The 24,631-nt window shown below is 53.2% G+C and overlaps 1 protein-coding gene across 2 annotated transcripts in view; it reads right to left on the bottom strand.

Annotated features, from left to right (window-relative positions):
* LOC149331222 (protein pellino-like) overlaps positions 1-24,631 on the bottom strand; it is an 81,686-nt gene that overhangs the window by 49,586 nt on the left and 7,469 nt on the right. The window contains exon 1 of one of the 2 annotated variants that reach the window (XM_089556389.1): positions 1,369-1,598. The exons of the other annotated variant lie outside the window; for it this stretch is intronic. Coding sequence (XP_089412515.1) covers positions 1,369-1,562 — 194 coding nt within the window. The 5' untranslated portion in view covers positions 1,563-1,598. Of the gene's footprint in view, positions 1-1,368; positions 1,599-24,631 lie in introns of those variants that run through there. 2 annotated transcript variants of the gene reach the window in all.

Genomic DNA, 24,631 nt, shown 5'->3' on the forward strand with positions numbered 1-24,631 from the left:
GTGGTTGTGAGGGGCTAGAGTATCATAATCATCATCAGCCTGACTATGCCCACTGCAGCGCAAAGGCATCTCCCATGTCTCTCCAATTAACCCTGTCATTTGCCTGCTGCGGCCACCGTATCCCCGCAAACTTCTTAATCTCATCCGCCCACCTAACTTTCGCCGCCCCCTGCAACGCTTGCCTTCTCTTGGAATCCACTCCGTTACCCTTAAGGACCAGCGGTTGTCTTGCCTTTGCAGTGCATGCCCTGCCAAAGCTCATTTCTTGCTCTTGATCTCCACTAGAATGTCATTAACCCGCGTTTGTGCCCTCACCCACTCTACCGGTTCCGGTCTCTTAACGTTACACCTATCATTTTCCTTTTCATAGCTCGCTGCGTTGTCCTTAACATAAGCTGAACCCTCTGTTAGCCTCCGCGTTTCTGCCCCATAGGTGAGTACCGGTAAGATACAGCTGTTGTATACTTTTCTCTCGAATTGGTAAGAGTACCACGAGAGTGCGAATGATCGCTAATAGCGTTCGTGATCGCAGAAATGCGCCGTCGTCATATGCGTAGGAGACAGTACCGCCACTCCGTTGAATACGAATTTGTCCCGACCTCCCCGAGCATCGTAAGGATCATCTACATTCTGAAAGGGACCCCGAGCAGTCCATCAATAAAGCATCCGTTTAGAAGCCGCCTATAAAGCTTTCCCTCTCGTCTGGGCACCAGCCGCGGTTTAAGCGTTCGGCAGCTGTTCCTCAAGCCCAAGTCGCGAGATCGAATGCCAGTCGCGGCGCCCGCATTTAGATATAGGCGAAAATAAAAAAAAAATGTCATGGTGTTATCGCAGTTAAACCGAGCAGACATGCGGAAGCATGTGTTTAGCCTGGTTGGCTCACTGCTATACTCACTGCATATGCCAGCCTATAGTAGCATACAACTCAAGAACGAAGAGGCTTTTCCCAGTCTCAAAAGGACCCCCCCCCCCCCCCCCCTTCCAGCCAATGGCGTCGGCCGATTCTCATGACCCTGCTAGCGTGACAATGCAGGGAGCGGTGCCACAATGGGGAGAAGGGTCTATCCCTGACTATGGAGGGAGGGGACTACCACCTTTTATCTACCACCCCCTGTTTTGTGACACTTGCATGGTCATGAGAATCGGCTGACGCCATTGGCTGGAAGGGGAACAGTAGCTCTGTCTTGTTCTCTGCTCTGCTCTGTGTCGTCCCGTTTGGGCTGGAAAAGACATTTCTAAGACTACAGTGAACCAACAAGCTCAGCATGAATTTTTGATACCAGCTTCGAACGAGTACACCGGCGCCGTCTGCACGAGAACCGACAGCTCACAAGACAAGGCCTCGCAAGAATAAGCACCTGCGCTTACCGAACAAGCACACGCGCTGTATCCAAGATCCACATATCCATTCCATCGAGCTGGGAGGGATCTCGGAAGGAATGACAACGGCCTGGACAAGGAACATGCTGCGAACGAATCGCACTCATAGCTCTACAGTCGCTAAGCTGACCGAACCAACTGCTCTGACGGCGACATAGGCAGAGGCGCTCGCGACGGTACATCAAAACCCAGGCGGAAGTGCAGACGCGAAGAAAAAAAAATTAAAACAGCACCGACAAAAATAAATAGCTGCGCGTGCTCGCCGCTACACGTGCGGTATACACAGCGAAGTGCGTCAAAGTACACGCTCGAGCTGTCCTTGTGCAACTCCACATACCTCCGCGGCTGAGGCCATGTTGTACAGGGCGCCAGAAAACAAAGGGGTAGAGGGGAAGGGGGGGGGGGGGGGAGAGAGAGAGAATTGGTGCGAAATTAAGAACTGGGGGGTACATCCACGAAACGGTTCGCTTTGGAACCGGCCCGGTTCTCCGCGGTTCCCTGCGCGTGATTGGCCGCTTCGCCGGGTGACGTAGCCGGCCTGACGACGTCAAGCAGCGAAGCGGCCAATCACGCGCGGCGGACCGCTGAGAATCGAACCGTTTCGCGGATATATTTTCTACTTTTGAAGAGAGCTTAAAAATCATTGCGGATATCTTTCGACCACGAAAAAAAAAGGGGGGGGGGGGGGGGACGAGGGAACGAGCTACGCCTTCCACTCCCCTAAAGGGGAACACGACGGTTTGTTGAGCGGCAATAAGTTGCCTGTATGCGCAGTCGTGGGTAAAAAAAAATTGCGGGATACAGATTCGCAACAAAAAAAAAAAGGTTATTTATGCATTGCATCGCTCATCAGTCAGCTGGCACTCCCCCCGCAGAATGGAGCACGCATGTCCTCAATGCGTGCCAATGCTTTCACAGCGTTGGCTCTAATGCTCGCATTACTCAGGGTCGCGTTAGTATGAAACACAAGGCCATTCAAGTGGCTGGTACCACTGGTACACACAAATTGTGGACCACCTAATTGGCGTAGAATGTTCGGAGTGGTATCAAACGATTCAGCGCACTGCGGAGCATAAGATTACTAGATGAATAAGAGCGTAGCTCATCACAGGGATTCGCAACGACGACCTTTGGTTCTGCATACCGTGACTTCTTGAAACTTCAAACGTCCATTACAGCCAAAATAATTGACGTAGGACATTCAAAGTGGTGTCAAACGATTTCTCTTCTTGCACTGTATGTGATCACATTATGAAAGTAGATATCCGGATATAACGAAAAATTTGTACCGGGCATAGCGAAGATGGTTAATGACGCAATCGCTAACGCTGGACACTCATAGGCTGCCTCAGCTCTTTTTCACTGAAGTTCGTTGTCCGACCCCGCAGAAATAGTTTTTGGTTTTTTTTTTCGTCGAATCCGCACCCTTAAAACATTCGTCCCTAACCGCAGAGCCGAGAGCCCAAACAGAAGGCGACCTCGTTCCTCCCATTCCCACTGTCGTTTCGGACTGCACTCTGTTCCCAAAGGGACAAAATCTGTTATCGACCTCTGCTGCCCACAGTGTCATTTCGGAGTGAAATTTAAACACGCACACAAACGAACAAACACATCCGTCGTTTGAACCGCCGCTGAAGCTCCAACCGGGTCGAAGGGGTGCCCCGTTATAATTCAGCGCTAGGGCGTGTCGTGTGTGTGCCTCCTATGCACGCAACAGCTGCTATCGATTAGGCCATATTTGCTCAGCGCGGCACACACGCGCACGTGCCTTGTCCGTGCGCCAGCACTTTCGCCGCAATACCGCAATATTACCCCAGAGGGGGGCATTCTTCGAGTCGACTCAGTGCCAGTGGAAGCGAGGGGAGGAGGGGGGGGGGGGGGGGGGGGGGGTGCGCTGTATTGCACGTGTCAGCGGCAATGCGGCGGCCAATGCGACGCTTATTAGCGTGATTACAGGCGCGACCGCGCGAGCAAACACGCACCGCGACACACTACACTGCCTGCAAGGCAAGTGATCCCACGGCCGACACCGATACACACGACCGGGGCTGAAGGAGAGACAGGAGGAGGCTGGAAGGGAGCGAGGGCGGAAGAGGAGGGGGCGTTGGACACGTCCCAACCTCGCCGGGGTCTTGCGCAACCGTACGCGTGTGCATAATTCGAGCGTGCGTGACCCTGATTCTGCTCGAGGGGGGGGGGGGGGGGGGGTCTCTCGTAGCGCTGCTTCCCCCCCCCCCCCCCCCCCCCCTTTACAACGCGTTCTTCCTCTCGCTGTTGCTGCACCGACCGTCCCTCTACTGCCTGCTACAGGCTCGCCATGGCGTGGCCGTCGTTCCTGGCGCCGCTGCAACCGCCTTTCGATGCGGCCCCAGTGCGCGCTATTGTAAGGAGATGAGCACCAGTTCGAACACGTGACCGCGGCGCCGTGCGGGCGCTGGGAGATGCTTATAAGATTAACAATTAGGAACCACGTAACCGTATTTCTAACGCTCAGTTCTTTCTTCTTCTTCTTTGCGTCACTTTGTACAGGTGTACTAAATATCCTGTTTCCTCGCGATACAGCGCAAAAGGCTTTTGAGTACGTCTCCCCTCAGAGGAGCCGTAGCGGGTCAGAACGTTTCGGTTGTTGGCACACAAGCTGGCACACAGTGCGCCACCACAGAACAGGCCGGAAGTAGAGCTAAGGAGAGAAAAATGAGAGGTGTGACGTTCAGAGACAGGAAGAGAGCATAGTGGGAGAGGGAACAAACGCCGGTTAATGATATCCTAGTCGATAATGACATGGGCAGGGCGTGTAATACGAAGGAAACATAAAAGATTCTCGTTAAGGGTAAGGACTGGATGCCAAGAGAAGAAAGCGTAGCAGGGGGCGGCAGAAAGTTGGGTGGGCGGATGAGATTAAGAAGTTTGCCGGGATACGGTGGCCGCAACTGGCGAAGGACAGGGTTCATTGGAGAAATACGGGAGAGGCCTTTGTCCTGTAGTGGACGCAGTCAGGCTGATGATAAGGCGGTGCACCGTGAGGTTTAGTTTGTGCGGTTCAACGTCCGGACGCTGCACATGGGCTAATGATGGGCGCCGCAGTGGAGAACTCCGGAACCTATAGGGTTCTTTAACTCCCATTGCACAGCGCACGGGTGTCATTTGCGCTTCGCATCCATCGGAACGAGGCCGCCATGGCCGGGATTCGACACCGCGTCCTCGGGCTCGGCAGTCAAACACCAAAGCCACTGAGCCACCGAGGCGGTTACGCAAGAATGACTGATTGGAAACGGAGGTTGATTCGGTCGGAAGGGTGCAGCCGGACAGAATGATGACGACGATCACAGTGAGCGCTTTCAGCACACGGTCAGGGCACGCTTAACATCGGTGAACCTTATTAATAGCCTTGTGAGCAGACCGGCATGCAACGATTCACCATGTCCACCCCAGTGTGTGTGTCCTCGACCAAACACGATCTCGCAAGAGCGACATGCTGCGCAGTCTAGTTCAGACGACTAGCTTGGCGACCCTCTTTCTCACTCGCGCTTCGCTGAGAGATGTTGCACCGCTTAACCCGTCGCAAGGAAAAGTAACTTGCGGGCTTTCGCCTCCACAAATATCTAAGGTTTTAATTCCCTAAAGGCGAAAGACGCGGACCTCCAACGGGAGGTGCCGAAATAAACCGCACTGACAGCGACAGCGAGCTCAGGCTATCTCCTTTCCACGGCACTCGCCGACGCGCTCTTACCCAGCTAATGCATGCAACGCTGAGTGCATGGCAGGACATCCTACAGATGCCTTTAGGTCGCATAATCCCCGCTGGGCTAAACAACTCAACGACGGACGAGCGACAGCGATACCCTAGCAAAATGAAGTACTTTCCCCAATCAGGTCACCAACAGACGGCACAGGTCTGAAGGCAATGCTCGACGTGTCCCATCTTGCGCGACGATCTAAGCGAACTAATGAACCCGACTTGTTCGGGCTGGACTATACAGCAGCCAGCGCGATAAACGAGGCGAGTATAGCTAGGTCAGGGTAGCCCGCGCGCCGCCGGCCCCTTACCGGCTCCTTGTAGACGGGCGGCGGGTCCTTGTACGTAGGCCGGAGGGAACCGCGACGCACGACGCGACTGCCGTCGCCGACGCCTTCCAGGACGTCTTCGGGGTAGTCCCCCGCAGGAAGGTCGCCCAGGCCCACCTCCTCGCCCAGGTCGGACGACGCCGCGAGCTGCTTCGGCGTCGGTGAAGACCCCGCGCTTCCGCCGCTGCCGGTGTCTTCGGAGTTGGCGAAGGGACCCGCGCTGCCGCCGCCAGAGGACCGGACCTTCTCGGCAGCGGGCGAGGACGAGGACGTCTTCGAGCCGGAGGCTGACGAGTCACCGGCGGGTCCCTGGGCGGGGCGGCGCCTCCTCTGGACGACGTGCCTCCAGAAGATCTGCACCAGGGCGCCCAGGAAGATGAAGACGCTGGCGACCAGCGCGACGAGCTCCTCCCACATGGGCAAGGCGGCGGCGCGCAGTTCCGCGGCCGCTGACGGCTCGGCCGGAGCTTGGCGATCCAGAGCGGCCAGGGTGCGGGACTGCCGCCCTCCTCCCCTGGCGCCGCCGCCGCCCGTTGAATTCGGCGACGTGCTCGGGTTCCAGCACGGCCTGCAACGGCGATGGTGGTGCCGGTCCGACCTGGAGGACGCGCCGGAGATGCTAGGGCTGCGGTCCGAGGTCTTCCGGGGCGGCTGCGACGTGGCGGCGGCCGTGTCTCGTGGCGCCCGCAGTTTGACGCGTAACCCGGTGGTTCACTTCCCGCGCTGGAGGACAGCGGCCAGACGCACGCAAGATTGCCCCGACTCTCCGAAACGTCCCGATTGTCCAGACAGGAGAGATGCCCGGTCAATTCCAATGTGGCAGACTACTGAGACAACGGCAGGCGAACAACGGCCGGAAACGCTAATCCTTCGACATCAGCAGGCTCAGCGCATCTGTTTTCGGCGACGCAGCTTCGAAATCTCGCCGCCCTTCTGTAAGACGTAGTCCGGCAAAGACTTGATGGTGACTGGCTGGTATATCGATGACAGGCGAATAAATCAGTGCATTCAAGTGTCCAGCAACGTTCAACGACGAGCGCGAGAGGGCGTTAGTTTCTCTTTTTACACTGGGGCACAACTCCAATTAAAGGCTACCGCTGAAGTAAACCAGCTGGCTAGGTAGAAGTATTGGCGCTGCCAGCGATCATTAATTAGTGTCAACAGTCAGAATGGAAGCGGCAGATAGAATGCACTATCCAAATGGCACCGACGCCTATGCTGCAGCCTGGCTCATGAGCTTCTCAAGACGTTCTTTCCACCAGGAATTCGGAAGTCTGGCTGTCTTCAGGGGAACCCTTCACGGCGCCAAACAAAACCCTGAAGATGTCAACCCTTGTCCGTGGCACGAAAAACTGCAAAACGAACGCTCTCTAGTCGGTCTCCTGCGGAGTTGGCGCTCAGAGCTCGGACCGCTCTTTTCTCCAACGCTGGCTTCGCATAAGGCGGCCCGCCAGCTAGCCAATCAGTATTGCCAGACCGACGATAACGAAGACCTGCCACCTTACTAGCACACAGAAGTCTGAATTAAGGACCCGCAATCCTCGCAACCCTAAGGAAACATCGGCGCATACGTCCGCTCGAGGAGACGTAGAAGACAGCAGGGCAAGCCCTTCAACTTCCACGAGGTGACGTGATAAGTAGAGTCCAACGATCAGCGCCAGCTTCCTTTCCTTCGGTATCCTCCCAAAAACGCAGATCCTTTCCAACGGGCCAATGTTCCTCTGTCCTGGACAGCTTCAACCTGTCGCACCACTTCCGCGCCGGCACCGTCACGCGCCGGTTGTGTCCAGGCGCCGTATACAGTAACGAGATCCCTTCGGCAAGTGGAGCTCGTCAATCAAGCCACTTCGGCGAAGACCCGCCGCGCTCACGCCTAATGTCCCGGGACACCAGACACGAACACAGCCGAGCTTCCTGGCCACGCTGCCAGCCGAGACAAACAAAAGAACCGCGCCGCCTCGAGCTAATCGGCGCTTTATAGACAAGCCACGGCGTTAAAGGAAAGGAGGCATAGTCAGAGAGAGAAAGGGAGGACTTTGAAAAGCGAAGAGAAAACATGAGACGCTCGTGGCCCGACAAAAGCCAGAGAAGCCAGCAGGCTTGTACACCAAGAGGGAACCCCGTAACCAAACGGACCCACACGAGCGGCTCTACTACTTTTCATTTTTTTTTTCGTCGGCGCAGTTCACGCGCGAGCAATATCTTGCTCACGCTTTTGGGTGCGGCGAGTTTTAATAAGCCCGCTCTCACACGCAAAGCGATTCACGCCCGTGCGCCGAAGACGCGCAGGAGGAGGCAGGCATAGTAGACGTGCGCGAATCTGCGCGCCCCTCATTCTCCATGCGGCTCGGGATGGGCGTGGTCCGGCAACGCTACGAGTTAAAGCGCGCTCACGCGGTGGGTCTTCGTCTCAGCCTCGTGACCAGGTATATGCCGAGTATGAGCGCACACACGACCGGCTGTGCGTTGCATAAACACCGAAACGTTTTGTTTATGCCGCTCCTTAGACACGCCGATGGGGGAACTGTACACGCGAAGCAAGACAGCGAACGGCGCGTGCGAAGCAAGAGGGGGGAGGGGTAAGCGACGGAGCGGTTGGAATCGACGCTAGAGTGTGTACCGCTTTGCACGAAGCGCCCTCTGTGCGTCGCCATATTGCATCTGGACTGTAATGGGCACGTGGTGACGAGCACGAAGGAATTGTGCAAGCGAGATGGGGCAGTGCTCCAAGAGCATGAGCTCTGGAGTCGCTTACGAAACTCAAAACTATACCGCCAATGGTCCCTGAATGATACAGCAGTGACAGCACTGAACACTAGAAAGCCGTCTGGTCCAGGATTCCATCCCCGGGCCGAGATTTGGTTTTGTGGGGGGTTTAACGTACCCAAAGCGACTCAGGCTATGAGGGACGCCGTGTGGAGGGCTCCGGGAATTTCCACCACCTGGGCTTCTTTAACGTGCGCTGACGTCGCACAGTACGCGGGCCTCTAGAATTTCGCCTCCATCGAAATTCGACCGCCGCGGCCGGGACAGAACCCCGGGCCGAGATAAAGATTTCTTCCACTACGAAGAAATGAGACAGCTGTATAAGCGCAGTCAGGTTCAGACCCGAATCCGCAGTGGCTACTATAAGCGAGAACCCAGGCCAGTATTTCGGAAGAGAACAGTGTGCGACTCGGTCCACTCCATTCTGCGCCGATTGGCAGGAACCTCGAACTCCAAAGTGGCGGCTACGGAGCGATATCAAACCAGACTTTTCCGTAACGCCAACTTGGCTGCATCAACAGTTGTAATGCAAAAAGTGAATATCACATGGCCCCGAGAGGCGCACACACTTGCCACTGCGCATGCTCAGTCGGCGCCTCGCGGAACTGCACCGCGCTATGACTTTGTGAAAGACATGAGAGCGCAAAACGGCAACACGGACGAGTAAGGGAACAGAACGAGCGCTGTTGCCGTTTTGCGCTCTCATATCTTTCACGAATATGCACCAACAAGCCCAGCTTCAAGTACTTCTATGCTGAAACTACCTACAAATAGATATTTAGCACGCGCGATTCCCTTCAGCGAGAACTACAGGGCATGCGCAGTTCGCCCTGAGGGTGCCAGGTGCCGGCCATCAACGCGGGGAATACGATACCGAATCGCGTTGTGCTAAAACCAATAGAGAGTTATAGCATAGCGCGATCTGCTACCGTTGTCCGCTACCACGGGTCGCCGGTGCGTACGCGCTGATTGGTCTCGACGCGGAAGGCGGGCCCGCATCTGGCGCCATCGCCCTCGGGGCCATCTGCACATGCGCAGTGGCGACCCACAACACGGAAGGGCATGACAGTAACGGATCGCGCTATGCTACAAGTCTCTAATAATAGACCGATTTAGTACAACGCGATCCGCGGCCACTCCAGCCGCTCCTGTGTACTGGCTCGAGGGCGCCACTCGGAGCAATCAGCGCATGCGCAGTTAGCGCCTGAAGGAACCGGTTCGCAGACCGCGCTATGCTACAGTTCTCTAATGCGATGCAGGGCGGAAGCGGCAGCGGCAGTGAAAATTGGTTTTTGAAATTGGTTTTTTAAGAAACGAAATGGTGCAATAATTGCCTTACATCTCGGTGGACGCCTGAACTGCACCGTAAGGAAGGGAGTGAAAGACGACACAGAGCAAATAGAGCCGTACAGGAGGGTTCCGGAACAATTTCGACCTTCATGGGGACTGACATCGCGCAGCACACGGACGCCTTGTGCGTTTCGCCTCCATCGAAACGCGGCCGCCGCGGTCGGGTTCGAACCCGGGAACTCCGGCTCGGTAGCCGAGCGTCGTAACAACTGAGCCATCGCGAAGGGTTTACCGTTTTTCGGTGCAAGAGAACGCACTAAGTTTCAGCCACGAAAGGTTGAACGTACGTCCGCTTACACTTCCAAAATACGGGGCCCTGGTGGCCGTTACTATAGGAGGTATTCACATGACGTCATCCGCAAGGGGCGCTAGCGGCCGGCGCGGCATTCGCCATGTTGGTGGTCACGCGCGCGCGGCCGCCGTAGCCAGCCGCATCGTTAAGTAGCCGGTGTGTGAAATGTGTGTATTGCCACGTATCATTGTAGTGTTTGTTCGTTCACGCTCAAGGCTGCAGGAAAGGGTTGTTATCACTTTTGTTCGTGACGCGAGAAGCGACCAGACTAATCTCGAATGATCGCAGCCATGAAAGGCTGCATCTAGGTTTTTCCAGATTAGTGTAGATGATCTTGTCCTGCTATCTGGAAGTTCCCTTGCCGGCTTTAAATTGAGCGATGCCGCGAGCGGCGGACATTCGTAGTTCGACGACCGCCGAGCACGCCTGTTGCTTACGCCGCCGCCGAGTGATTCAGTTCTTTTGAGGGCGCAAGTCAGCCCAAATAAAGAGCTTCGTTTGCAAGTATTTCTGGTGTCTTCCTGACCGCTGGACTGCCGTCACTACAACGTGACATCTGGTGGAGGTGCTGGGTACCCTTCCATGTACCAGACACCCCCAGCAAGTCGCGATGCCAGCCCTTCGAGTCATTCACCGGAGGACTTGACTCCAGTCTACCACGCAGCCTCTTGGAGCCTCCAGCCATGACTTACGCCGGAGCAGTGCGCCGTCCTGCACCTCGACGACGGCACCTAAGCTCCTATCGCCATTAGCCAGCTGCGCTGGAGCGCCGCCCTCTCGCCCCAACTCGCCCGTCCTACGAGCGTCGCACACGGCCTAGAAAATGCGACGAGTGGAGAACACCCGACCAGCGCCGCCAACTATGCTTCCACTGCGGAGAAACCGGTGACATTCTCCGGTACTGCCCATACAGGAGAATGGGCATCCGAGGATTCTCTTACGACGCCCCACGACCCCGACCCGGCCAGCGACCAGCCGAAATCGAGGATTTTTTGCGTCGGGAAGGACACTCATCGCCGAGCTGCCTATCGCGTTCTGCGTCGACATCGTCACCGCGCTAAGTATCTCCTAGCCGAGGGTACGCAGTGCGTGGACGCTTCCCCAGCCCCGAAGGTTAAACTGAATAAAGCAGCCTCTGGAGGTGAGGTTGCTTCTGAGCGCAAGAACTAAGATCCTCCATCGACGAAAACAGAAGACCATGCCCCCTACGACGACGACGAACCCTACGACAACGACGAACCCTACGACAACGACGAACCCTACGACAACGACGAACCCTACGACAACGACGACCCCTACGACGACGACGACCCCTACGAAGACGACGACCCCTACGAAGACGACGACCCCTACGAAGACGACGACCCCTACGAAGACGACGACCCCTACGAAGACGACGACCCCTACGACGACGACGATCCCTACGACGACGACGATCCCTACGACGACGACGACTACTACGACGACGACTACTACGACGACGACAAATACGACGACAACACCGACGACACGGCCAGACTTGAAGCTTTTACCGCGGCCCTTACACATTATTAGGAACGCTAAAGGACTCTTAAGTTCTCGAAGCATTCTCCGTGTTTAATTTCATTGTAAAGCATCGAGGCGATGCTTCTTTGGAAGGGGGGTAATGCCACGTATCATTGTAGTGTTTGTTCGTTCACGCTCAAGGCTGCAGGAAAGGGTTGTTATCACTTTTGTTCGTGACGCGAGAAGCGACCAGACTAATCTCGAATGATCGCAGCCATGAAAGGCTGCATCTAGGTTTTTCCAGATTAGTGTAGATGATCTTGTCCTGCTATCTGGAAGTTTCCTTGCCGGCTTTAAATTGAGCGATGCCGCGAGCGGCGGACATTCGTAGTTCGACGACCGCCGAGCACGCCTGTTGCTTACGCCGCCGCCGAGTGATTCAGTTCTTTTGAGGGCGCAAGTCAGCCCAAATAAAGAGCTTCGTTTGCAAGTATTTCTGGTGTCTTCCTGACCGCTGGACTGCCGTCACTACAACGTGACATCTGGTGGAGGCGCAGGACGGCGCACTGCTCCGGCGTAAGTCATGGCTGGAGGCTCCAAGAGGCTGCGTGGTAGACTGGAGTCAAGTCCTCCGGTGAATGACTCGAAGGGCTGGCATCGCGACTTGCTGGGGGTGTCTGGTACATGGAAGGGTACCCAGCACCTCCACCAGATGTCACGTTGTAGTGACGGCAGTCCAGCGGTCAGGAAGACACCAGAAATACTTGCAAACGAAGCTCTTTATTTGGGCTGACTTGCGCCCTCAAAAGAACTGAATCACTCGGCGGCGGCGTAAGCAACAGGCGTGCTCGGCGGTCGTCGAACTACGAATGTCCGCCGCTCGCGGCATCGCTCAATTTAAAGCCGGCAAGGAAACTTCCAGATAGCAGGACAAGATCATCTACACTAATCTGGAAAAACCTAGATGCAGCCTTTCATGGCTGCGATCATTCGAGATTAGTCTGGTCGCTTCTCGCGTCACGAACAAAAGTGATAACAACCCTTTCCTGCAGCCTTGAGCGTGAACGAACAAACACTACAATGATACGTGGCAGTATTTCGCGTCTCGCCATAGACAATTACTGTCCGGCCCGTAACACCCCGTTACTGAGAGGGTGTTCCGGGAACTGCGCGAAGCAGGAAAGAGCGGTCACGCTGAAAAGGTTCCACTTTGTGAAAAGGTCGGCCCGTAAGAAAGCGGAGGCGCCGGCGCAGCAGGACTGCTGCCGCGCGTTGAATTCATCGGTATCGAGGCCCACCTTGTGCACGGCTTAAGTCTGCTGGCAGGCCAAGGAATTAAAGGATATAAACCTATGAGAGGGTGCAATTACTTGACAAGCGGGTGAGTCCAAGAGCCGTGCTGAGGGTGCCGACGGCCGAAGTGCTGTTTTTGAAGAGGTGAGTAATTCGAAGGGTCTGTTCGCTTAGCTGTAGCTTAATTTGTCATCTCCATCTGCTGAAAGTGACGTGTTACTACTGAATCTAGCGGAATGGCTGCACACTGCGTTGCTGCGAAAGCGCTAAACGTCTTGTGCATACGAAGCAGCGCTAAGTAGCTACAGTCAAAACTGCAACATTCTCGCTGTGTCTGCCGTTCGTGCTGCGAGCGCATGACAGTATTTGTTTGACCGTTCTGTCGTGTAAATAGGGCAGCTATGACGCTTTTCCTTTCTGCTGAAAGACCGTCTGAGAAGCGTCAGCAGTTCGCGGACTACAGGCGCTTGAATTATCAATTTCTGCGGCGGCAGTTTTGGAATTTCGGTAATTAATCGGGCTGTTTATCCACGATGAGCCCTGCATGACTAGCTGACAGTTATCAACTGATATTAAAAGCTGCAAGTCGTGTACATTCTTGCGTGCAGCGCAGCCAGCCAGTTTTGCTGCCGAGTTGAGGCAGCTCGGTTATATCACGGCGCAGAAGAATTCTGCTGCAAACTTCATGCACAATACGCGCTCCACAAAGAAAAGTGGTCGCTGACGTATTCAACAACATACAAATATTTTACGGATCACTAACAGTTCAGGCCGGGCACCTCATGGCGCACCGTGACACTGCGCGAGCTGGCCTGAAACGACCGCAAACATGGCGCGCTTGCCGCGACGACGCTCGCGCCGTCTGGTAGCGCGGCCTCAGTGAATACCTCCTATAGCGAATAGAGATTCGCCACCCACAGGCCTTTCAAACGTAGAAAGCAAAAAAAAATGCGAGGACATTTTGGCAACTAAAGTGCTGAGAGGCGAAAGCTGAGGACACCATGCCGTGACGACTTCCGGTGGATGTAACGTCACACCGTTCCGCTGGCTATATCGATAACCAAATTATGCATCTTTCGGGGATCTTCAGTGTTAACTAAGCTTCATTACACATTTTTCCACCCAATTTGACACAAATACGACGTTTTTCCGACCATTCGGTGACAATTTTCACTATGCCGTGACGACTTCCGGTGAATGTGACGTCACACCGTACCCGTGGCTATATCGACGTCCGCGCTATTTCGACGCAGTTTCGACATTTTTTACTACAATAAACTAATTACTCTATAGTCATCAAACTTCGCTTGTAGGTTCATTTTTTCCTGCTCTATCTGAAGCAACCATTGGTTTCCTTCTATCTTTTTTTTAGTTCCCGAGTAAAATGCGTGTGACGCGCATTTTTAACGGACGACAGTATGAGCCATTAAAGGCTTTCGCCTTAAAACGAAGAAAGAAAACAAATAACGGCGGGCGCGCAGCCAGGCGAGAAAGGAAAACGCGTGGCTATCGCGTCCTTCCGCAACGCCCGGGCGTCCAAATGCGCGTGCGCCACGGCGCATAAGGCGCGGAGACACGCAGTATGCGTCCTTCTCGGGAGGAGACAACGAATCCGCGCGAAAGAGAAGAAGCGAGAGAGTCCACTCCTCGGGTGTGTTGGCGCAACGGATGAGCTTATAACGCACCGCGGTGCCGCCGGCGGTTTATCCCTGAGCGAATCACGAGAATAGCGCTGACCCCCGGCCAGGAACACCCCGCGGGGAAGAAACTTTTCTCTCGCGCCACCTCTGCACAGACGGACGGACGGACTATGGAAGTCTTCCGCTTCGAAGCAGACACCGCGTACGCTCGCGCAGGACAAAGACGTGCACATGTGAGCGTTCATAGTCTATTAACGCGATAAAGCTTGTTAAAGGCCCCCTTACCCAGAAAACCCGGCGTCGGCGTTGTGAGCGAAAAATAACAGGCATGACTCAGGCATGCCCTCCCCAGAGATGTTGGGGAGGAGGAATAACCGCAAACTTGACAGGACTGAAGATCGAGAAGAGGACAGGACGAGCGGTAAAATAAGGTTCAACAAGGGGATCTCTCTCTTCTCTTCTCGATCTTCAGTCCTGTCAAGTTTGCGGTTATTCCTCCTCCCCAACATGTCTGACCAACTGGCCCAAAGCTTCCCCTTGTTGAACCTTATTTTACCGCTCGTCCTGTCCTCTTCTCGATCTTCAGTCCTGTCAAGTTTGCGGTTATTCCTCCTCCCCAACATGTCTGACCAACTGGCCCAAAGCTTCCCCTTGTTGAACCTCCCCAGAGCCGTCTAGGTCACGTGACCTTACGGCCAGTTCATCGCACCCAGTCCACCAGACAGCGAGCAAACTGCCCACCGTGGCAGGTGGCAGTTAACGATTGGTCGCTCGGGAAGAGCAACCTGGGCCACCGCTGGGAGCACCTGCCATCGCAGGGCAGTGAGTGGCGCATCGCTTAACAGCTGCGCCACTGCGCCAGGAGGGGTAGAAAGGAGTCTCATGGATCTATGAATGCAGAGAATGACCTTCTGCATTTGTGGCAATTGACCCAATACGCTATAGCGTCATACCCTTAAGGCGGAACTTGAGTGCCTCCAATTTTCTCGTTTTTTCAACAACACTTCATGAGCGGCAGTGGCACACAAGGGAGTAATTATTAGCATCCACCCAAGCGGAGCCATGCGGCCACAGGGGAAACCTATACAGCTTCCACAGAAACTTCGCAGCTCATGAAAAATTCGTACTGGCCCGGCATTCGAATGCGGGACAACCGCCTCACCGAGGCAGTCGCTCTGCCAGCTCAGCTAACCGGGACAGCTATAGCACACGGTAAGGCGAGAGTGAATTGATCAACGACTGAAAGAGGGCACGCGAGCGGTGTTGGCCGGCCCAGGGAATCTCCCAAGGTGGCGCAGTTATAGGGTAGAGCCAGAATTTGTAAACCATGCTCCACGCGGGGTATTTCCCCTAAACATTCACGGTGTAGCGACCCGCAGCGGTGCAATGCCGAAGAGGACAAAGTGCGGCTAGCACGCGCTGGAGAACGCTCGGGACCTTGGCCTCGGCTGGACGCCGCCGCTATCATCCCTCCGGCAGCCTTCTAATAAACGTCGCCGCGGTCGCCCACACAACGGTTCCGTTGGCTTCTGCAAGCCTGTTGGCTCTTCTAACCAAGGAGACCTGGGCATATGCCCCTAGAATCTGTGGGGTGTATCTTGTGTAGCTTATGCAAGTTTACGAAGGAGCCCGTCTGTAGTCTATGCAGAGCAGTGCCCTCTTCAGTCTTTAGTCTTCTTCAGCTATGAAGTTTCTGTGAAAGTCGTATACAGCTTTCCTTTGTGGCCGTATGGCTGCCCCTGTGCCGATGCTAATAAGGTCACTTACTACAAGTGTACTCCACGTAGGGGGATTCCCCTAAATACTGGACCAGAGTACAGGTAGCGCCAATACGAAAGGGAACACTCCGTTTGCACACAATAATGAATTCTGTTGCTACTTCCACAGTGGAGTTATTTCCACTCGCACTTATTGAGACAGCCACTGAGTGAATACGGATAATGTTTTCCTTGACCTATGCCTGTACTTGTCACAATGCGACCCCAGCGAGGGCAGGATTTGCCTAAACTCACACGAGGATCCCAAAGGCGCAGTCGGCACCCATCGGCGTCAGTTTGGTCGCTAAGTCGGTGGCACCGTTCTGTAATAGAAATGGCAGCATGAACACGCAGCGCTTGTCGCAGCCGTGATGACCGCGAGTGGTTTTCGAAGCGTCAGACGTCGGAGATGCGTTATTTTCTACTGTAGTGGGATACAACTCAAGAACGAAGTAGCTTATCCCCGTCAAGGGACCCCCCATTCCAGCCAATGGCGTCGGCCGATTCTCATGAGCCTCCTATAGCGTGAACATACAAGGAGGGGACTATCCCCTACCATGGAGGGAGGGGAATGTCCCCTTTCATCTGCCACTCACTGCGCTGTCAGAGAATAGACCGACCTCACTGGATGTCATTTTTGAGTTGTACCTGACTACAGACACCATTCGAGAGAAAATTTCGGTCCCGGAGGAAAATTTTCACCGTTGGCTTCGAACTTCAACGTGGTTCCGGAACGGTGCTCAAGTGAGTTCGGCGAGAATAGAAGCTAGAAGCATTACACGGTTGCAAAACTCTAACAAGTGAAAAAAAAAAAAAACATTTTCGTGGTCCCCAATGCATTCGAACACGGCAGTCGCCGCTTTAGCGGACCAGTGGCTGGCTGTGGCGCTGCGCGCTCAGCGGAACGTTTAAGCGTTACATTTCCTATACGTCTCTCCCACGCCGCGCAAATTCATTCTTTCCTTCGTTCAGTCGCCGCGGAAGACACAACGCATACTGAAACATTCGCGCCAGGAAATTGGCTTCCATCAAGACCGTGAACGCAGCCTCTTATGAAAGTAGCATAGTGAGCAGAACGAGCGAATAACCGACCCGTGCATTCCCCGCCATCCTCCTCCCCTGCTCTCTCACTTTTAAACGCTTCCTTTTCAAATCGACTCTCGCAGAGCAGCGCCCCCTCTTTTCAACTGGCCGGAAGACAGTCTGGGTTGGGGAGGGGGGGGTTCGAAAGCGCGGCCGCATTTTCTCCGAACTTTCTCAGCAGACAACCATTTGCCAACGGCGCGTCAAGCCACACCGTCATCACCATCACCTCCTCCTCCTCCTCTATCGCCTCCTCTAGAGTCGCCGGTTGCGGTGATCACTGCTTGGCACGCGCTGAATCATACCACGAGACCGCAGAGACAGTCATGACCTTGCGGCCGCGACGACGCCACACAGTGCCGGAGAGATTTTCAAGCGAAAGCAAAAAGAGAAAAACAAAAAAGAGAATGCAGCACTGCTCGGCGATAAAAGAAGTGGAAGGAGACGCAGACGCGAGCAAAAATACGCCGCGGCAAAATGAAATCGCCAGAGGTCAAGCCACGCGAGCGCAAAGTAAGCTGCACTTCGAGGCCTCGAGAGGGGTCATCGAGTCGGCGGCATTCCGCCGCGGTAGAACACTTACACATAACGACCACTTTCTCCGAGAAAGAAGAAACTGGCGAAAAAAAAACAAACAAGAAACCGGGGAGTAAGTATACTGAAAACGCGGATAGGAGGGCAAAATGCACCGCAATTTCCAGGACGCCTTCGCTGGAGCGGGCCGCCCGGCATCAGTTCGGAAGTATACACACTTCACGCGTGAACTCCGCTAGGTGATCATACTAACACAGGCACTAACAAGGAAAATATTTATTCGCCAATAAATGTTCGTTCCCAGAAGAAAAACGGTGATTTCGATCGCTGTAAGCGTTGCGATAAGGCGACGTTTACGTGACCGACGCGCCCCCTGGTTTCTCTTTGACAAACAAAAAAAGAGAGCAAACCCGGCGTCGTCACCCTCCGCTAAACCTTCACGAAACATGCACCGTTAAGCGAGCTCAGCAGCGCGCTTCTGTCAAGACGATGTGGACGCGAGACCACAGACACGCGTCGCGCTTGCTCGGAGATGAATGACGACTCGCACAGGGACACGAGTCCGCGACCACACACGACTCGGAAGGCTGCCTCACAACAGTCCGACAGCGCGGGGACTGCCAACCGCTGCAATCTTCCGTTGCGCCGACTGCCGAGATACGGGCCAGGGCTCACCAACGGGACTTTTTCCTTTTCTTTCTTTATTTTTTCTTTCCCCCTTTCTTTGTACCAGGGGTATACACGCAGCGCAGCGACGTCTGAGTCCCTTTTCTTCTCTCAAACGCGAGCACGGACAAACAGCAGCTGCGACGTCGCTCAACGGACAGAGGGACAACAACAATGCACGGCGTCACGCTAAGCCAGCAGCACGCAGGGAGGTCGGCCAAGCGAGCCCCCCTTTCTGTACACCTCCCAGGCACCTGTCGACGCATCCTGAAGCCGACTCCCGGCGCCAAAGTCGCTGACCTGCAGGCTCTCCTAACCAGCGAGTACACGATGGCCAAGAACCCTGTTCTTCGCTGCTGATATGCCCAGTATGCACCTGCCGAAAGCCTCTGTAGATGCGGCTTTCGCGGACAAAGCTAGGAACCTAAAAAGAAAAAAAAAGCAGAAAGACCCGCAAGACGGCGGGTGACAACAACCCCGATGTTGTCAGAGGGGATGTCGCTGACAGCCAAAACTTATCTGGCACAGCGCTGATACCGTCGTAGACGGCATTAGCACGTTTGGCTAAAACGGATCCGAAAGCTTGACATGTCCACGCGTAGCGACTGCTGCAGACGTGCATTGCATATGCATGTGTATAATTGTACCTTGACGCATATGTCACCGTGGTAGAGCTCCCGCCTCGATTTCGGGAGGTGGTGGGTTCGACTCCCGCTGCCGGCCGGGTACCCACCAGTTTTCTCAAAATGGGTACGAGCTATGCACCGGTCTGGTGCTCGGTTTCCTAGGGTTGCACAGCTTGGGAAAGGAGCCTGCGCCTTCAAATCCCGTCAATGTGGGCTTGAGGAGACACATCGCTGCTGTATCTGCTGTCTATATAGCGCCGCATTATTATTGCATTCTTCTGTAGCGAGAGCTACACAACGCCAGCTCTTCGAGCCTTCAGCGCGGCACCCCGTGAGCTCCGTGACGGCGCCGTGGCCTTGAGCCGGTTGGTCACGTGGTGCGGAGCAGCTGCCGGCGGAGCGGCGCGGCGGCGAAACCGAGCTGCAACACCTGTGCGCATGTGGCTTGTCGAGTGGAGGTGGGGGGGAGTGGAGAGGGGGAGGGGTGTCGCAGCTGTACAAGCAGGCGGCTCGGCGGAGCTCTCGCGTCACTCCAGGTTTAACCGTAGCTAAACCGCTGCCAATTTTTTGGTGGAGGCATCACACAACGCCTCATGGAGAGGTCTGGCGAAAGTGAACGTATTGATGCTACGTATACATAAAACGTTAAGACAAAACTAAATATGGATAATTAAACAAAGCCCAGCCACAATCTCTCGACATTATTACGTAACGTTTGAATCAGTGTTGGGACAAAAAAAATATCGCAATTTTAAGACTGCCCTCAAATTTCGTCGTAAACGAAAAAGCGTGCTCCTGTGCCGAATAAGCGCCAATATAAAGACAAAAACAAAGAAGCCCAGCTATCAGCTTTTACTCTGCTACAAAGTCCGCAATATAGCTGGCTCCGCCAGCTCTGTTGTGGTGCATCCAAACCGCGACAGAACCAACGCATATGCATACAGTCTTTGCCAAAAGTAACCAGGCTGCATGGTTTGCTTCTAGCTTGTATAGTGGAGCCCTTGTGGCCTTCCTAAAGATCAAAAGATGTTGGAAGGTAAGAAGACCCCCAGTCCTTACCTTGAACGACAATTTCAGCTTCAGGGAAGCTGTAGGGCTCCACTGTACGAGCTAGAAACAAACCATGCAGCCTGGTTACTTTTGACAAAGACTGTCCGTCCCATTCGTTGCAGGATCAAGCGCGTATAACACATTCAATCTCACGGAGTGACGTGCAGTGCCGCAGAACAGAAAACGCCAGGACGCGCGCACGTGAAACGCCCCCCGTCCACGCGTCGCGCGCTTTCGCTTTCCTTGGCCCAGATTCGCCTTCGCGGGCCCAGCGCGCGCCATTCAGTGGGTAGTCCGCTTGCGAGAGCGCTGACGGGACGAAAAAACTCTCCAGGTTACGCGGCCTGTAGCACAGTGATCCCTGTAGTGCGTACAATAACCCCTCTTTCCCAGTTATTAACGCGATACCGTTAAAGGCCCCGTTACCCAGCAAATCCGGCGTCGGTTTTGGGGGCGAAAAACACGAGCATGAACCCGACCGCGGCGGCCGCGTTTCGATGGACACGGAACGCAGAAGGCGCCCGTGTGCTCTGCGATGTCAGTGCACGTTAAAGATCGCCAGGTGGTCGAAATTATTCCGGAGACCTCTTTCTCTCTTTCATTCCCACCTTCCTCCCTTCCCTTACGGCGCGGTTCAGGTGTCCGCCAATATATGCGAGACAGATACTGCGCCACTTCCTTCCCTCAAAAACCAATTTACCAATTTCACTCTGGCAAGTGGGGCCGAAAGGCAACCTAGGAGGCAGAAGGGCCACCTATAGGTCACGTGACCTTGCGGAGTCATCAACCTGCCCACCGTGGCAGACACCTTTAGCATACCGTGCCCCGTGTTACCGTTACCGGTACCAGAGTGGTACCGGAGTACCGGGAGCCTGCGTGCAGCCAATGCACTTTCGCATATAGCCTTGACGGCGACAGATGGCGCTAGGTACCCGGCAGCTGCGCGCGCGTACGCAGCATCGGGACCAATCAGCGCGTGCCCACCGGCGGTGGGCGGGCTCCCGGTACTTCGTTAACGGTAACCGTAACACGGTATGCTCAAGGTGTCTAATGATTGGCCGCCCGGGAAGAGCAACCTGCCCACTGCTGGGTGCCAACCTCAAATGTAACAAACCTTAGTATGCCACCTCAGACATATAACGACCTTCCAAACAAATTTTTGTGCATTGACAACTGACATAACGAACGTTTCGCTGCGAGTTTTTTTTTTTTTTGAAATCATCTTAGGACAGCCCCAAACCATCGAATGAAATGCCTCACGAGCCGGTAGTGCCATGGGGCAGGGGATCACTTTTTCTTCTTCACTTTGCTTGCCCACCAAAATTAATGCAATGTCTTCCGAGGTATGGTAGCCTCCCTTGGAGAAGGTCACGGTTAACTGGAGGTCAGTGGGAAAGGTGTTTGTCCTGGCAATCCACCTAGTTTAGAATGATGGTGACGCCTTAAAAAGAAATGAAATTAATGCAATAGTGCCTGAAGCGCGGTCTGAGCACACTATATTCTTCAAGGCCCTCCTAAAGAGTGTAATACCTTTGGGCCGCTGTGGGTGATTATATTAAAGCAGTGATTAAACAGCACACAAGGTGTCCGCGTTCATTTATGAAACCATGCAGCACACGCTGGACACAGATTACAGGAGCAGCAGCAATGCTTTTTAACTGCTGCTTTGTAAAGTTAGATTTCTATAACTGAACAGTGACAGAAACCCCTAGCCACAAATGAGGCTATTTTTTCCTACCGTTTGCCAGTCTTCTGTCGCGCACTACTGCACGCCATTCCAATCAGGTTTGCCGTTTACGGAGTTGTAACAACTGCTGGCCTTTAGCATCAGAGAGTTTTAGGAAACTGGCCGCCATTACCAGCCGCGCGTCTCGCCCATTACCTTCAGTATCAGAGCTGCCGCACAAAATATCTGAGTAAGGCAATCATCTTGCACCCCACCAAACAGGGCACACAATGCCCCGGACCATGATGCACGTATAGCAGCCATGATGGCGTCAACTTAATGACGTCACTCATGGCAATGCTCTCAAAGACGGCAAGGACTTCATCCACAAGGGTTGAGGCGCCGGAGTTCTCAGTAGGACATATCTGCAAACACACAGACCACCAGGCACATACAATGCAAGTACAGAGGGCACTCGCATGTGTCCCCACCCGTGCCTGTCCCTGAGTTTCGCGCGTAACAAGAGTCACCTGGCCTTCTCCATTGCACACTCTATTTTTTTTCCAGGGTCAACAAATGCTGAGGGCGGCTATGCACTTACAAAAATGGTCTATAGACTGTCTACACACTTCTCATGGACTTTATTCCCTTCCCATAGATATTTCCTCTTGTTTATTCATAGTGCATACAGACTGTCTATAGAAAAAGTAAAAAAAAAATGCATGGCCATAAATCTACAGATTATCTATAGGATTTGTATTAGCCTATATCTATAGAAAGTCTATAGACTACGTAGACAAAAGTCTATGTGCAGTCTACAGGCTGTCTAAAGCAAGTTTTGTAATGGCAGGCTCAAGCTAACAAACAAGAAAAAAAAGGCCTCACAGCTGCGTCATTTCTCGGCAAGCTAAAACATAATGCACACCACAGACCGACTCATCGCTGCTAGCCAAGTGTGTCGCAAAGCAGGCGCTCGTTCATTTTACAGATAGCATGCCGCGCAACCAAACCCGTGCAAAGCGGGAAGGCTGTCAACACACAGGCCTAACACAATGTCAACACGAGCTGAAAGCAGTGTGCTCTGATGCTATTCCAATTTTCTATGTTTTATATTTTTCAAACACACCGCATGGCAACGAAGTCGTGCTTGATTTCAATCGGTTAAAACACACCACATAGCAACGACGTCATGTTTGATATCAACTGGATCTGGGAAAAAAAAAAAGTTGACTGTGCATGCAACATCCGCTCATCCGAAGCCAGGCAACTGTTGCATCTCGCAAATTCAAGGTTACGAGTGCACGCGAGCTCTCGAAAAAGAGAAATATTATACTGGAATGAAATGAGAGCACTGTTCGCAACAACGGATCCATGAAGTCGTAGTATAGCCCAACAGCTAACATCAAAGGTGGCATGTACAGGTTCACAAAAACTTGGCAAAAAGAATTGCGGAGGAAATCACAGTTAGTAACAGGTCAAAGCGGAATCCACTCGAGGATGAATGACAAATCACTGCTTGGTGAGCCTTGGTTGTTACCGCACTACCGATTATGAGATGGAGGACACGCGTTTGTGCTGAATAATTAGCATAAAACACTCAAAAGTTAAGCCTGATTAGATATCAAGAAAAACCTTCCAAGATTCTCGCGTATTCTTGCACAATGTGACAGCCACCTCACGACTCTTGCCAAAACAATGTCCTTCACTAGATGCTGCACAACAAGCAAGCAAGCGCCGCTAGTTTAGCGAAGAACCAAACCATTGACCTAACCACTGACCTGTTGATTCCAAGAACAGCACACTTATGACCCAACCGTGGGCCCATAGTTGTTTTTTTTTTCTTACTCCTGCTTGGAGTCTAGCCACCGCATATTTCACGAGCAACAATTTATTAACAGTATATTATTCACCACAGTGAGCACTAAGTTCATTCAAATTTCTGCCCTTCCTTCTAGCAATGACTCTATTCCATCAGTGTTTTTTGATCTAACACGCATCATGGACATCAATTTTTACGAAATTGGCATACACTGATTGGGTGTTGACATGGCACTGGTTCTACACAGTCTGCAGCACAAGCCAAAATTTAATATCATGATATGGAACATCAAGTTCTGTACACAGGTGATGAGCCCCAAGCCAGTTAATTCATAACCCTTTGTTAACAATTCTGATACATCTCAAAAACAAGAACAAAATAGGAGGACAGGCAAGAACTATTGGAATTATTAAAGGTGCCGACCATAGTTTAATCTTTTTGAACAAAAAGCAGGCGTTTCTCAAACAGCATAACACACTCCTTTCCTATGACCACGTTTTGACATTTTACGTCTATTTGCTATGTTTATCATGCAGTCTACGCGGGGAGGTACATCATGCGTCAATCTGGTTGTTCAGTTGAAGAAGGGGGCTAATCAATGAAAAGTTTCATTTCTGCAACAAGCTGCAAAGCACTTTATGCACGTTACAGGTGAATGAGCTCTGCTTTTTCAGACAATGCGACCAATGCGTCACGCTGTTTTCTGGTTTCGTAGCTCACATGCGCCTGATGCTCAGTCAAATTTTGTCTGGAGAGGTAACAGCACTGATTTCCTCAGGGTAAGACACTTACTGAAATGCCCATTGTTAAATGAAACCGCTCATAAACGACTGATTCAACAATATATTCCCAATGCCACTCCACAGCAGGGTATCTGCGTCAACATACCAAAATGGTATGAAAATTCAGGGGGCACTTTGACTGTCTAAAGTGCGTAGAGGCGAAAGCGTTTTCCGAACCACTTTCGCTGCTTCTGTGGCACTGGTGGCATCACATATAATTGAGTACTAATTACTAAGTGATATGACAAATCACTAATTAATGGTTAATTACTGATTAATGCCTGAACATTAATTAACTGCTAATTAATGACGCTTAAGCTTCGCCTTTAGCAGTGGAACGCAACAGCATGTTGTAGCGCTGCCAGGGAGTCCACGGA

Source organism: Amblyomma mixtum, chromosome 8 (assembly GCF_055824585.1).
Source record: "Amblyomma mixtum isolate Tamu chromosome 8, ASM5582458v1, whole genome shotgun sequence".
Lineage (NCBI taxonomy): Eukaryota > Metazoa > Arthropoda > Arachnida > Ixodida > Ixodidae > Amblyomma > Amblyomma mixtum.